Source organism: Ambystoma mexicanum, chromosome 7p, assembly GCF_040938575.1.
Source record: "Ambystoma mexicanum isolate Mex_15411 chromosome 7p, UKY_AmexF1_1, whole genome shotgun sequence".
Taxonomy (NCBI): Eukaryota; Metazoa; Chordata; class Amphibia; order Caudata; family Ambystomatidae; genus Ambystoma; species Ambystoma mexicanum.
The window spans coordinates 842259376-842274829 of NC_090939.1; the positions used below are offsets into that span (position 1 = coordinate 842259376).

At 46.6% G+C, this 15454-nt stretch overlaps 1 protein-coding gene across 1 annotated transcript in view; it reads right to left on the reverse strand.

Moving 5' to 3' along the window:
• PCCA (propionyl-CoA carboxylase subunit alpha) overlaps positions 1-15454 on the reverse strand; it is a 3020006-nt gene that overhangs the window by 1153758 nt on the left and 1850794 nt on the right. Inside the window, exon 18 of the mRNA XM_069637005.1 lies at positions 7019-7121. Coding sequence (XP_069493106.1) covers positions 7019-7121 — 103 coding nt within the window. The remainder of the gene's footprint in view (positions 1-7018; positions 7122-15454) is intronic.

Below are 15454 nucleotides of genomic sequence, written 5' to 3' on the forward strand. Positions count from 1 at the left end.
GGACCTACTCCGGGACCGAGACCCCCCCCCCCGGACCGACGACGACGATGCGGAGGGTCGCGCCTCGAATCGTCAGTCAAAAGCCCTGTGGATCTTGACTTCCGAGGCTTGGCCACCTTACCGACAGAAAGCTTCTTACGCTCCCGCAAGGCCTTTCGACGTAAGCGTCTGGCAGTCAACACAATCATCCGTGTTGTGGCCCTCGCCGAGGCACCAGAGGCAGGCGTCGTGCAAGTCCGTCAACGACATCTTGGACCCGCAATCCCGACACTTCTTAAAATCCGCCCGCGTGGTGGAAGAAGCCGAAGACAGCATGGAAATCTTCACAACGAACAGATCCGAAGAATCGAAAGAACAGAACTCAGAAGAACCGAGGCGCGCCGAGATCTCCAAAGCAAACACATTCGCGGAAAAAACGGAATTGAGGCTACGGGGTTGTGCGTTCTACTTATAACATCCGGTGACGTCGGCTCGACAGAGGCCCTCGAGGACAGCGTATCGACGTCATCGACGCAGGAGCCAAAAGATTTTCCGAAGCAGCACAGCTATGCTGATTACCTGTCATAGATATGGAATACGTCGGAGGACCCAATCCCCTCGAAAGTTATATTCCAGTTGTAATAATGAAAACCAAAAGAAATATGCTAGAAAACATGCCAATAAGAGGTAATGTGTCACTATTATTAAGTACTTTAGGGCCCTCGCCGCCATTTTGGTTTTTGAGAGGTCCCTGGAAGAGGGATCGATCTTCATGATCACCACAGTTATGCAGTTTGGAGGGTGTGGGGGGTTTTTAACCAGTTTCCTCATGCCAGTTTGTGATTCTGGCATGGGATTTGAATTTGTTGTTGGTATTCCTTATGGGGGCACTGTTTGAGACATTGTGTTCTTGTTCCATTAGATTGCTCACCCTTAAAGTGACTTTCCTGGTCACAATCTCTTCCGCTGGATGGCTGAGTGAGCTCCAGGCATTATCTGTTAAACTTTTTAAGAAATGCAAGTAGATCTGACTGTAGCGTGCTAAGTGTCCTAAAGTAAGGTGAGTCTGGCTGCACCACCTGAGCCTTGAGGCTCCACTTCCAACCTCAAACAATAAATACAAACAAAAACAGGGTGGTTCTAGGCGATTGCGCTAGCCTGAAAGATGGTTTCTACACGTGTTTCGTCAAAAAAAGTGTCTTTGTCATGGCTGATCCCCCGAACCTACGAGAAAAACATTAAGACATTGAATAATAATAGCGTTTAGAAAACAAATAAATAATTTTACATACCCTTGGCGGGGTTTGGGAGAGCGGGGAGAGAAGTCATATCAAGAGGACAAGTAGAAATAGATGCATTCCATTTATTAAATCTTCATGCTATCATTAGCATGTTCTAATAACCCCATGTAGGAGTGAACTGATATATATAATCTAAGTCAGTAACATCCATGTGGTTCATAGGTTACTAGAAATGCTGTGAATGAGACTGTGGTAGGAGAAGCACCCGAAGAATTACCATAGTTGGGAAGGCACCATAAGGTGAAATTACCATTGTAAAGGGTTTCAGCTTCCTTGAACTCATCGACAGCGAGGTCAGTGGTTTAAGAGCAAGGAGTCAGTGCTGGATGAATGCTAACTAGTTAGTTGAGGTAACACTATCTATGAATACTTGACTCACCCAGGTAAACGCTTATTGCTTTGATCTAATTTTCTTTAGGCCACTAACAAGAATCTAGCTTGGTGAGTATAGATTTCTTAATGTTTTTCTCGTCTGTTCTGAGATCAGCCTTGACAAAGACACTTTTTGTCAAAACACATGTAGAAACCATCTTTCAGGCTAGTGCAATCACTTAGAACCACCCTGTTTTCGGTTATCTGTTAAACCTCTCTTTTTTGTTTTCTCCAAAGAGAAGGTGAGGTTGAGAATGAGACTGGTTTCTTCCAAAAGTGGTCTTGGGCTTGTATATCTCTCAAAAGATCCAAATCCCTGTGTTGTTTCTCCACCTCATCTTTCCAAGGCAGAGGAATGGTTTCATTGGCTGGATCTGGTGTGGGCTGTTGGATAAGGGATGTCAGTAAAGATTACCAGCTTTTTGTAGTTTATGCTGTTGCATCTGCTGGCAGGGATGTGAATAAACAGTTGAGCCGGATAATTCTCTGCATCTCAGAATGCTAGGATCTGGCTGGGAAGGATGTGCCTGAGGGTCTAGGAGCTCATTTTTTAACGAGAGAGGTGGTTGCCACCTCTACCCGGCAGAGGGGAGGCCCTGTCCTGAACATTTGCCAGGCAGCAACATGGGGTTCTCTACACATGTTTTCAAGGCATTACTACTTAGACCACCTTTCGGGGCAGGACACTAGCTTCGGCAAGGGGACCTCCAGTGTTTTCTGGTCCTGGTGGTGTCATTTGCTCTCCTCCCTCCTCCAGATCCCCATACTGCTATGGAAGTCTATCACAGATATAGAATCTTTGGGAGGAAGGAATCCATTAGCAAAACAAAATACTTACTTCTTGGTAATATCCTTTCCAATGGATGTTCCTCTCACAGAGTCCTCACTGCTCCCCTCCCCCAACCTACCCCTTGTGAAATAGCCAGCCTTTTTAATTCTGCGTTTTTTCAGTGCACTATGGGAAAAAAGGAAGAACTAAGGTCAAGGGGCGCAAAGCCTCAATATATACTGGCTCATAAGTCATGTCCGGTGCGGGCATTTAGGGCACAGCCGCGCTGCACCCTCTTGTGGTGGAAACGTTTCTGAAAATCAGCTGCACTGTGGATAGAGATACCCTCAAACGAGGAATCCGTGGAATGAAGAAATCCATTAGAAACACCCTTCCTAATGAGTCATATTAAGACTATAATATTCTGATGGCGTGGTAACTGGTGCAGTATAACAAAAAATTAACATAACATTACTATACCATATCCCATCAATCCTTTAGCAGCATCATCATCACCGGAAGCCTATCACTGATGTATCTCAGCCATCCAGACTTTGGTGAGGACTGCATCGTGTACATGTAATTAAGGATTTGCTATGGGCTGTCTACTGGCAACCTGACCTAGTGAACCAAAACAGTTGTGTAGGCACGATATGAAACCCAAGTGCTGTTTGCTAAGAACACATTTTATTTCAGCATCACATGCCCACGTAGTACACACTTAAAATTGCATGCAGTGAAAATACAGTACTGAAAGTCTTTCATTGGAAACTATTTTACTTTTTGAGGCCCTCCATTTATTCCAAAAACCAATGGCACTCCTTGTAATATATGGAGATAATCAACTGATACGGGCATACAGTTTGCCTGTCTTTTTCCAGCGCTTACACATGATGAAAGGGTAATAACCACACCGAAATTAGGAAAAAGCATTCAGGCGCCAACACAAGCAACGCATAGGAAGTGCTGCAGGCAATTGGGACTCGAAGGATAAACACAGCAATAGTGGAGCCATGAGATAGCATGATGTAGCCACACCTGGAGAGTCACTCTTCCCACTAACCACCCTCCCACGGTCACTAATGAAAACAAGACTAGAGCCAAAGTACCGAACCTCGGCTGTACGACATCAGCTCTGGTCTCCAAGGCTCCGGCACATCAGAAAGCAGAAAATAGCCGAGCCAAAATATGTTTCTATGTGAAAAAAAGATCGAAGCGTTTCCAGGGGACCTGCAACTGACGTGTGTTGCGAAATGTGCTCGGCACCGCCCGTTTCATAATTAACCGTCCTCCTGCATAAAGGATAACAAGTCCATTAAGCGGATAATCCGAAGCTGGACAATAAACATGTCCTCGATCATGATGGGCTGCTTCCTGTAGGAAATACCATCGCGCATTATCTATGCAGCACAGTTAGACCACCACCAGAAATGTTCGTGCAGCCATTCAATTTAAATATCAGAAAAATGACCATGACATGAGTGTGAGTGGCTAAAGAGGACATTGGGAAGTGGAATGTCTCAGTATATACGTGAACATGGAAAATCCTATTTGTGTACGAGCTGTAGCCACACGTTCGACTCAACCATTCATCCTTCTCTGGTGAATAAATTGAGAACCATTAAAATAGGAATAATGTGCATTATTGGAAACTGAAGAAATCCGGCATGAAGCATTGCGCAAATATCTGATGAGCATTTTTCTTTTCTTCTAATTGTAGACGGACAGACATACTAGGCTACGACTTCCCATGTACATGGACCCTTAAATCGACCCCCATTGTATGCTACGCCTGGACACATGGAAGTTCTGCTTTGGTGAGGAAATGAAGAGCGGGCTGGGGGACTTGCCATCTCTCCAAACTTTGGGCATCCCATCCCTGCCGCCCCTGCACAATCCCAGTCGAGCACTGCTTGATGAAAGTTTCATGCCTATCAGGCTATTCTCCATCAGAAGCCCTGTGAAGTCCAACACTATGGGGCTGCAGAGACTGTAGGAGCCAGTGCCACAAATCGCTCCTTAATATTAGTAAATTAGTCCTCCCGGTCCATCGCTAGCCTGAGGATTTTGGCCTACCACAGGACCCTTGATGACCCCCATGTCATGACATCCCAAGAAACTCAAGGTAGTAAGAACTCAAACTCTGGTCAACCTTCATAAGGTGGAGGGGAGGGCAGGGACCTTGGTGAGATATGACACCAAGGATTCTAAGAGGGGGAAACCCAGACTGCTTATAAAACCCCTGGTAGTGTCCCCTAACCAGGCCCGTAATATATGCCACAGTAGGGTGAGAGTAAGCACTCCATCCTGTAGCCAGGGGCTGTTTGCCAAAATTCCCAAGACTGCATTTGTGACATTAATACGATAGCGGCTGAAAGCGGTAACGAGCAATGGACGGAGACTGTTAGAGAAGCTATAAAGAGGGACATGCACGCCAATGAGCAACTGCCAGGTATGCTCCAACTACCAATTTCTATCATCGTCTGGATTTGCTGAAAGGAACACTGGTCCCGCTTGCGCAGGCTGGGCACAGCATGGTACACAGGCACCAGTACAGACCCAGTATGGAATGTTTTCTCAGCAGTCTCATGCAGAGCTTCAGGACAGAATTAGCTTGTGACACACCAAAAAAACTCCAAGATGGTAGACCACCCTGATCTAGGTTCTGTCTGCAGAGCCTCGCATGAACCACAATTACAGCCAGCTCACAGGTTGAGTGCAAACAGAGTGAACCGATCCCTGAGGTCGTGCAATTCAAGAAAACAGATGGAGCGAATACCTTAAAACATATTTATTCACTGACTGGACCCCCCTGAGACTAACAGTCAGAACTCAAAAAGGGATATGTGGGGGTTAGTGGTTTAGTTAGTTGTGGTTTAGTGAGTTGTGGAATAGTACGGCAAAGAGTATGGACGAATTCAGGAAGTCACAGAGAAGGTGGAGAAGTTTGTAAGGTACATTAGAAGGAGAGAATTACATCAAAGTAGGTGAGTTGCAGGAGAGGGGAAGATGAGGAAAACAGAGAGAGGAAGGCGGTAACATCAAGGAAAGTTGAAAGGGACTGACAGAAGGCAAAAGAGGGAAGAAGTCATCACATAGGGAGGAAGGAGATGGTTTCTCTTGATCCTCGTAGGTACTAAGAAGTGGAGGTGAAGAAGGGAGAAGTCACGCTGGGCAAAGTAAGAGAGATTTTTAAACAGTGGAGAAATCAGGAGATGAAGGAGCGTATGTAGAGGTATTTCACAGTTCATTAAGACGAGGAAGAAACTAAGAGTTGGTAAAGTGTAGGCACGCTAAGAGGAGAGGGGCAGACATTGCGAATCAACGAGAAGGAAAGATGGGAAATTCAGATAGTGGAGGGAAAGTCAGAAGGAAAAGGAAGAGGTGCCCAAGCGCAAATTCCTGGTAGAAAGCCTATAACAGACATGGAGGCAGAGTCTGCTAATGGCACCCTAGGGAGATTGGCACCTACCAAAGCGAAGAAAGAAATGTTGGGGTACTTCAATCTCTTAAGACTGAGCGACTATTTGATCACCAGCTGGTGGAAATTAAAGCAGAGAGAGAGAGGTACTGAGATGACCGACCTCTAGATGTTGTATTTGCTCTTCATTTGTCTTGAGTTTTCCCTCACCCCATTCTTAGTATAGTCCAGAAAGTGTCAAAACAGCAACTACAAGTACTGAGGTTAAAGAGAGGGTTTGCAAAGTAGGACGTCTTTTTGGGGTAATACACTATAGCAGATTAAACATCTAGACTAAAATCGTATAGCAAACAAACATACAAGAAATCCAAGCACAGTTACCCTGGTCCCAACAGGACTGTCCGCTATTTGGCTATCTTCCTAGGCAATGTCAAGCATCAACTAAAAGGAAAGTAGAAAGAAAGCTCTGTCGCTTCACAAAATGTAAATCACAAGCTGCACTCGGACAGTATAAGCAGATAACTGCCAATCACTAAATATGATTAATATTCCAGTTACATCAACAGGCTAAATTAAAAGTGTTCTGAAGTACCATGATCGATGTCTAGCTCATGATGGCAGATGTCAAATCAAGTAAAGCGAAAGGACACAGGAGGACGACGACTATAGACGCTGGCATGGCAGCTACGCCCCAGCGGGTGTACCGGCAGACTGGCTGCTCAACTTGTGTGCACAAGATTAGATTTCTAGCCCTGGACGAGGCTGCAGCTCCAAAACAAACATTATGATATTACTTCATCGAGCTCGTAGAATTACTTGTGTGCACTTTCAATTTAGCATTAAGGATGATCTGGTCAAATGTTCATTGTGGAGCCACAAACTATCATAACAGCCTATAAGGCAATTTTAAATTCCAAATATCTGACTCAGTATGAATGTATGTCAATTAAACTACAGATCTGCTTTAATAACTTATTAAATTTTTATACGTCCCTGGGGAAAGAGAAAGAAATAAGCACGTGCCATTTTTAAACTCTCACACCTTTAATTAGAAGGAAATTAAATTAGACCCATTATTACGCTACCATGCTGTTTCTCGCCACTCTCATCTGTGAGCTGGATGATGCTTTTGACAAAGGGCGTCCAGCAAATATGTGTTGAACTAAAATAGCCTACCTGGGCTTCTCAAGAAACCGTTGTGATCTCTGCTGTGCAGCAACATACAAAGACACCGCAGTTGCCAAGAGCTCCTTTCTCTCTCGCTCTGTCAAACTGTGCCCTGGTTTGAAAACGAAAAAGAACGTAACGTACCAAAAGACAACAGATATTACGCATCTCATTTTGCCTCGACACCAAATAATGCTGTTTCCCAAAACACATTTGTTTCTCACCCTTTTTTTCACACTTCAACACTATCCCTCCTTTCCCAAGTCCCCAAGTAGCCACGGAAATGTAGCTTCTTACCCACAGTCCTAACATCCATGAATACCAGCGCTATAAAAAATCCAGCACATTCAGAAGGGATAAATATTTCACAAAGACTAATATTTGAGCCAACCAGCAATTATTTTAACTTGTACCTCTTCAAGTGATGAACATTTCTCTTACAAAAGATGGCATCGCCACCCACATGGGTCCCAGTTTCTTATATATGTTGGTGGGGCTCAGGCATTAACGTGAAATCACCAAAATGAGGGGTGGGGGGTATCACAAGTGATGTCATGTTACCGTTGACTCAGATTAATTCAAAGGAAGTGACATGACTGAATACATATGATAAATTAGGAAAAGATGAGTCTTCGAACGCCTTATACAATGTACTGTAAGAAAGGTGTGTATATATATGGGATACATTACTCACCGTAATCGTATTTCTGATGCTTGTATCTGCTTAGATTCACATGCTGTGCATAGGCCGACATCCAGTGGAAGCCTCGGAGTATTAGTTTGTTTTTCGAAACTTGAAAATGGGCGTCTACACAGGGCGTGCCAGTAATACTATCCCTAGTGTGACGTCCACTGTACCCAAGATCCCTCACGCGTCTAGGATCCTCAGATTGTATTTTTTCTGACATGAGGTAGCATGAGGAGTAGCGGGAGTACAGATAATCCAAGCAGATAGAAAGGTAAGACTACAAGCAACCATGCGCCTTCTCTCAGAGGGGATGAAGGATGGGTCGCATGTGAATCTAAGCAGATACAAGCATCAGAAATACGATTACGGTGAGTAATGTATCCCTTCTGAGGATTGTGGAATCTGCTTAGATCACATGCTGTGCATAGATTAGCGAGCAGTAACTGAAGGAGGTGGGATGTGAGAAGGGTCATGAGCAAATAAGTGTCGTAGAACCGCTTGTCCCACTTGTGTATCTGCCTTGGATGGGTGTCAATGCAGTAATGCTGAGTAAAAGTATGAATAGAGCTCCAAGTAGCTGCTTTGCAAATGGTGTCAAGGGGTACATTTGCAATGAAAGCCAGAGTGGCCCCAATGCCTCTAGTAGAGTGGGCTCTTGGCGTGAAAGGCAGAGTTCTTTCAGAGAGTGAGTAACACAGCTGGATACAGTTAATAATCCACTTCGAGATGGCACCTTTAGAGACGCGATCCCCCTCTCTGCCTGTAGCTACGGAGACAAACAGTTGATCTGTTTTTCTTAGCGGTCTGGTCTTATTTACATAGTAGAGGACCGTCCTATGCACATCTAGGGTGTGTAGTTTCACCTCAGCCGAGCTTTGAGGGTCCTTGAAGAAAGCCGGAAGATCGATGGACTGGTTTACGTGGAATTTAGATATAAACTTAGGTGAGAACCTAGGGTGTGTGCGTAAAACCAGTTTGTCTTTATGGACAGTAAAGAAGGGATCCTGCACTGACAGAGCCTACATTTCACTGACTCTTCTTATAGAAGTAATAGCTACTAAGAAGGCCGTTTTATAAGTCAGGTGTTTGAGACTGCTTTTATGCATGGGCTGGAATGGGGGTCCCATGAGCTTGGATAGCACCACATTAAGGTCCCACCCTGGTGGTGGGTTTGAAATAGGAGGGTGAAGTCTCTTTACTCCTTCCATGAAAGCTTTAACTACTGGTACCTTCCACCACAAGACCTTGCTATGGGAAGTGGTGTATGCCGACAGGGCTGCCAGGTGTACTTTCAGTGAGTTAAAAACCAATCCTGCATCTAGCAGGTGGAGCATGTATGTAACAATAGTGGAAGGAATGCAATCAACAGGGTTGATTTGTCTATTCTGGCACCAGATAACGAACCTCTTCCACTTGTCAAAGTAACAGTGCTTTGTGTTTGGTTTCCTAGATTCTTTTAGGATGTCCATACACCTCTGTGGTAAATTGAGATGTCCAAACTCTATGACCTCAGGAGCCATGCTGCCAGGTTCATTGAGTTGAGTTGTTGGTGCACTGTTTGACCTTGGTGCTGGGACAGTAGGTTGTACCAGGCTGGAAGTTTGATGGGCTCGCACACCGCCATCCTGCGAAGGTGTGGGAACCACGGTTGTCTTGCCCACATGGGAGCAACTAGGACAAGCGTCATCGACTCTCTGTTCATCTTGTTCACCACCTTCCTGATGAGGAGTTGGTGGAAAAGCGTACGCAAACATCCCTGACCAGTTCATCCATAGGGCGTTCCCCTGGGAGTCTGGTTGGGGGAACCTGGATGCAAATCCTGGGCATTGTTTGTTTTCGCTTGTGGCGAATAAGTCTATAGTGGGGAAACCCCACTGAGAGAAGATATCTTCTACGACCTCTCTGTGTAGAACCCATTCGTGTTCCTCTGGGAGGGAGTCTCTGTTCAGAGCATCCGCTAGGGAATTGAGCTCCCCTGGAACATGTTGTGATGACAGGAAGATGTTCCGTCTGAGTGCCCATATCCAGATTTTCTGGGCAAGCTTGGACAGATTTGGCGAACGAGTCCCTCCTTGCTTGTTTAGGTAGAACATGGCTGTTGTGCTGTCCGTCCGGATTTGCACTGACAGGTTTAGTAGGTGGGGCTCGAACGCTTGAAGCGCTCTGAATACTGCCATAAGCTCTAGCAGGTTGATGTGGTTCTTGGCCACTGAGGGAGACCAGAGACCCTGAGCTGTGTGGTGGAGATGGTGAGCTCCCCACCCCGTCAGACATGCATCGGTAGTGACTACTGCCTGTACTTCGGGATCGTAATAGGGTTTTCCCTGTGCAAGATTCTCTCTTGTCCACCAGTGAAGGCTTTGTACTAGTGTTGGCTAAACGACCACTAGATCGTCCCACTGACCACTTGCCTGAGACCACTGTTTCGCCAACCATTCCTGCATGGGACGCATGCGCAGGCGCACGTGGGGGACCAGGTAAATACATGACGCCATCATGCCCAGTAAACGCATTGCCTTGCGTACCGTTATTTGGTGACCGGACTGATAATGCGGAATTTGCAGTAGTATATTCCGAATTCTTTCCTCTGAAGGAAAGGTCAACCCCTCTTGAGTATCTAGGATTGCTCCTAGGAACTGTTTGGAGGTGCTTGGCACCAGGCTTGACTTTTTCTCGTTGATTGAGAAGCTTAACTCGTGGAGGAGGTCGATAGTCCTTTGAATGTTTGTCCTGCAAATTACTGGGGTTTCCCCCGTTATGAGCCAGTCGTCCAGATAAGGGTACACTGGGATTGCCTCCCTGCGTAGGTGTGCAGCCGCCACCGCCAGTACCTTGGTGAATACCCTTGGTGCCGAAGCTATCCCGAAGGGCAGTACCTTGAATTGGTAGTGCCGACTATCCACCTTGAAGCGCAAGTACCTTCTGTGCGCTGGAAACATGGAAATATGAAAATAAGCATCTTTCATATCTAAGGTTGCCATGTAATCCCCTTTTTTAGGAGGGGGATTACCTCTTGTAGCGTAGTCATACGAAACTTTTGGGGCTTGACATACTTGTTGGCAGGCCGTAAATCCAATACTGGGCGCATTGTCAAATCTTTCTTTGGCACAAGGAAGTAAGTTGAATAAATACCCTTGTTTACCTGGTGTCCCGGGACGAGTTCTATCGCGTCCTTTTCTAGCAGAATGGCGATCTCCTCGAGGAGAATCTTCTGATGTTCTAAAGAGTGTACTCTTTGTCGTGGAGGATGGTTCCGGGGACGCTGTAGTAGTTCTATACAGTACCCTGTGGATACTGTTGACAGCACCCATCTGTCTGATGTGATCCCTTTCCAAGCCTGGGTGAAGTTGGAAATGCGTCCCCCTACTGGGGTTGCGTGAGAAGGGACCCTGAACTGAGCGTCACTGCTTTGGTGGAGGCGTGCCTCCTTTGCTGGGGCTGCCTCTGCCTTTACCACGACCTCTCCTATTACCCCTGCCGTAACCCTGGGTAGACTGTTGGCTGTTGTTCCACTGTGTACCCTGCCCCTGGGAATAGTTAGATCCTCTTTGGGAATTTTGGCCGCGTGGGTGACGAAAATTACTATTCCCTCTCTGGTTGGGGGGCTTATTGGTTGACTGGCCAAGGGACTTGAGTGTCTCGTATTCGTCCTTGGCATTCTTCGACCGCCTTACCAAACAACAGATCGGCTTCCACCGGTTTGTCCAACAATGATGCCTGGGTTTCTGCTTTAAAACCAGACTGCCGTAACCACGCATGTCTCTTGATAACAGTGCCTTCTGCTATCAATCTGCCTGCGTTGTCCGCGGCGTCAAAGGTTGCTTTCAAAATGCAACCAGACACGGCTCTACCCTCTGCGGAAATCCGAGCTAATTGGCCCTTTAAGGGTTCCGGAGCAGAGGCTATGAGTGCCGCGACTTCTTCCCACTGATGGCAGTTGTAGCTGGCCAACAGGGTGGTGGAGTTTGCAATCCTTGCTTGATAGGCAGACGGTGAGGCTACTTTCCTGCCGAAACCATATAGTTTTTTGCTCTCCTTGTCGGGAGGTGCTTCGGACGATGACAAGGGTGTTCCAGCCCTCTTACGAGTGTTAGTGACAACTAGGGAGTCTGGCTTCAGATGTCCTTTTATATAGAGAGGGTCAGACTGGGCTGCCCTGAAAAGTTTTTCAATCCTGGGATTGACTGCTTTGGTGAGGTTCGGGTTCACCAGGGACGGGTCTATTCTTCGCTGAATGGACTTAAGGATAGGGATGGTCTGGGCAACAGGCCTCCTTTCTCCAACTAACTCCTCTGCGAAGTCCCTCTCCTCCTGGACACCGTGGGTGTCAATATGGAAATGTTCTGCTGCACGTGCGAGAACCTCGTTTAGGAGGGGTTGGTTATCGACAGGGGAGTCGGTAACCGGGGCTTCGTTTTCTACCGGGGAATCTACTCTGTAGGTTTCAGGGTCTTCCTCTTCCTCTTCTTGGTCCTCATCATCCCCATAGTAGCCCGTCCCGGTTTGCTCTTCTACCATGCCAAATTCTTGGTCCTCACCAAAGGAAGCCTCTCCTTGATACAGTGAGTATGGTCGTGAGTATGGTTGTACCTCGAAGGGGTCTGTAGGTGTGGAAGAGTGCAAAGGCTGCTTCTTCTGCTGTTTTCCCCCCTCCCCGTGAGTGGAAAAATGTTTTCCCTGTCCTTTTGTGGCTCCGGAGGTTTTCGACGCCTGGCGTCGAGGATCGGGGGTAGAGTCCCTGTCCTTCGAGCGTGGGGCCTCGCTGATCTTGTCTGCGGGCTCCGACTCCTGGAGCGCGGCCTGGGGGTGGAAGTCGTCTTCGTCCTCCGACGATCGAACTTCTGTTAGCCTAGGGAGCGAGGCAGTCTTGGCAAGAGTGGATGATTGCCTGGAGTCATGCGGCGATCTCGATCGAGAACGCCCAGAGGACACTGAGTCGGACCGTTCTGTCTGTGCCTCTTTCCGAGAACTCGACGTCGTCGAGTCTCGGTTGGACTTCGTGTGTTTAGTGTGTGTGGTGTGTGAAGCGCTTGTGTCGCCGGGGGTCTTCCCCATAGCCGCCCTGCCGGATGACCTTCCGAGGTCGGGGACCTGCGCTCGGCTGTCTTTCGACGCCGTAATGCCCTCGCCGTCCGAAAGTACGGCGTCGCTGAAGGCGCCCTCCGCTGCCATGGCCGCCTGCCTGGCGTGGTGGGCCCAACGCTTCGTCGAACGGTCCTTAAGTGTCTTAGGTTTAAACCTACTACACGCTCTGCAGTTCGCTTCGGGGTGGTCCCTCGGCAAGCAGAGATTGCACGTGGCGTGCCTGTCGACCCAAGGGTATTTGCGATTGCACTTGGGGCAGAATTGAAAAGGGGTACCCTCCATACGCACCTTGAGGTAGTGGGCTGGTAAGTGTAAGAAATGTATAAGGTGTACCTATATACCAAGAGTGTAGAGTATGTCCAACCCCCCACTCTCCCTACTTGCAGGGCCGAGGCCAGAGGCCTTCCGAGGCCGGGCCGAGGCCAGAGGGCTTCCGAGGCCCAAATCCGTCGTGCAGCAGCCGACGGTCGATTTCTTCTCCAGCCGGCGTCGAGTGTCGAAGTTCGACGTTGGGATGGGGAAGGATGTAAATAAATTAATATTTTAGCAAAAGTATGGCTAAGGCCAGGGGACTCCGCAAAATGCTTCCGACCAGTATGGCGGAAAAAAACAATCTAAGGATCCTAGATGCGTGAGGGATCTTGGGTACAGTGGACGTCACACTAGGGATAGTATTACTGGCACGCCCTGTGTCGACGCCCATTTTCAAGTTTCGAAAAACAAACTGTAATACTCCGCAGCTTCCACTAGATGTCGGCCTATGCACAGCATGTGATCTAAGCAGATTCCACAAGCCTCAGAAATTTTGATACTAGTAGTCGAGTGGGATACCTTTCATCAAGCGTTTCAAGTGACAGGTGGCCACATCTCTTTATCACACCCCTGAAGCACAATACATTTGATTGAACGCCTTAAATGTAATGCCCCCCCAAAAAATGAATATACATTTTATACAAAACTCAATAAGAACCCTGCTGTAGTGTATGTAACATTTTATAGAGATGCATCTGAACCTGTTTATATTTAATTGAACCCAATAAATGTAATGCCCCCCAAAGCTTTATATCAATTTGATAATAATTCCAATAAATTTGATATAAAAATGTGATATTTACCCGAACACCTATATATTTAATTGAACCCAAATAAATGTGATGATGTTGAATACATTTGATATTAATTTTATATACATTTCACAAGAACCCCAATGGATTTGGTATAAAAATACAACTCTGATAGCACCCCTACAGTTTGAATGTGTCTCTGTGCTAAATAAGCATACGTCTATGAGCGGCTCTAAGGCTACGACGTTATTAGGGACAGGGGTCTCACAATACGGATATTTAGCTGTTATTGTAGGCCTCGAAAACACATGCGCTCTTCAGACTTCTCTGGGCTATTGAGCGTGGTGTCCAATAAACTAATTATGAACAGTTACAAATTGAAGAAAACCGTCCACGGAAACCCCAGCAATCCCGATGAGTTATTTACCTTATTGCCTTAGGAGAAGATACAACAGTCTTGATACAATGGACGACTCGCAGGCTTTGATGCCAGACCGTGAAGATCAGGAGCTTATTAGAGAGGTGCCTCATGTATAAGAAGGATGTCGCTTCATATGTCAATTCATATTTATTCAAGCTATTACAATTGCAGCCCCAGTTGCCGCTGCTTCCTCCCAGGGTTTTCTTCCCTTCTTTTCAAAACTTGATTTTACCCGTGCTCCATTCCAGTAAGGGGCTCTCATTCCAAGTTCCACCATTTAGTTCCATGCTACATTCTTCGCTACAATTCTATAGTAAGAAACACTATACCACATACCCCATCTCCCCTCTTTTACTCCACACTGCGACTCTCTATTTACCCCATTTCTCTCTATTGCTCAAATGCACAGTTTTTCCCATGTCCTCTTGAACTCCCATCATTCCAGAGTATTTGGAAGCACCCTTCTCCACTCACCTTCTAACTTGCATCTGTAGCAGGGCCTCTCTCTTCATCCGCTTCTCTCTCACACAATTTTCTCTCTCATATCTTTCCTTGGCCTTTACTGACCATGCCTCATCCTCTTTTTTTTACATCTTTCTCTGCTATTACAGCCCCGCTCTTCTACTTAGTCATCCAACCAGGATGTAACCTCATGTTAGGATTTCTCCTCCTCAGCACATCAAACAGCGATGCACCTGTCATTTGATGTGGCACCAGCCTGCATTGAATCATTATCACATCTATCAAAGTCCTGTTAAATCTTTCACTACAGCATTCCCCTTTGGATTATATAATGCTGTGGTCAAATGTTGTACCTCATTTTTTCACAAAAATTCCTCCATCTCCGTTGCCATAAATGTCAGACCATTATCCGATACAATCTTTCTCTGAAAACCCTCCCTCCAACATATAGACTCCAGCAATGTTATCACCCTACGCGCACTGATCTCCTTCACTACACACACCTCCGTCCATTTAGACAACATAACAATCACATCATTCCCTTGTCCTCCTCTCACTGCATGTGGGACCCAAATACCTACTGCCACCTCATTCCTCACAGAATCAGGTGGCTCTACTAGCCTCATGGGTGGAAGCCTTGTAGTCAACACCTTGTTACTGTACGAAAATGCCTCACAGTGTTAGTAGTTGCTCCACAGCCAAATCCATGCCGGCCACCAAAAATC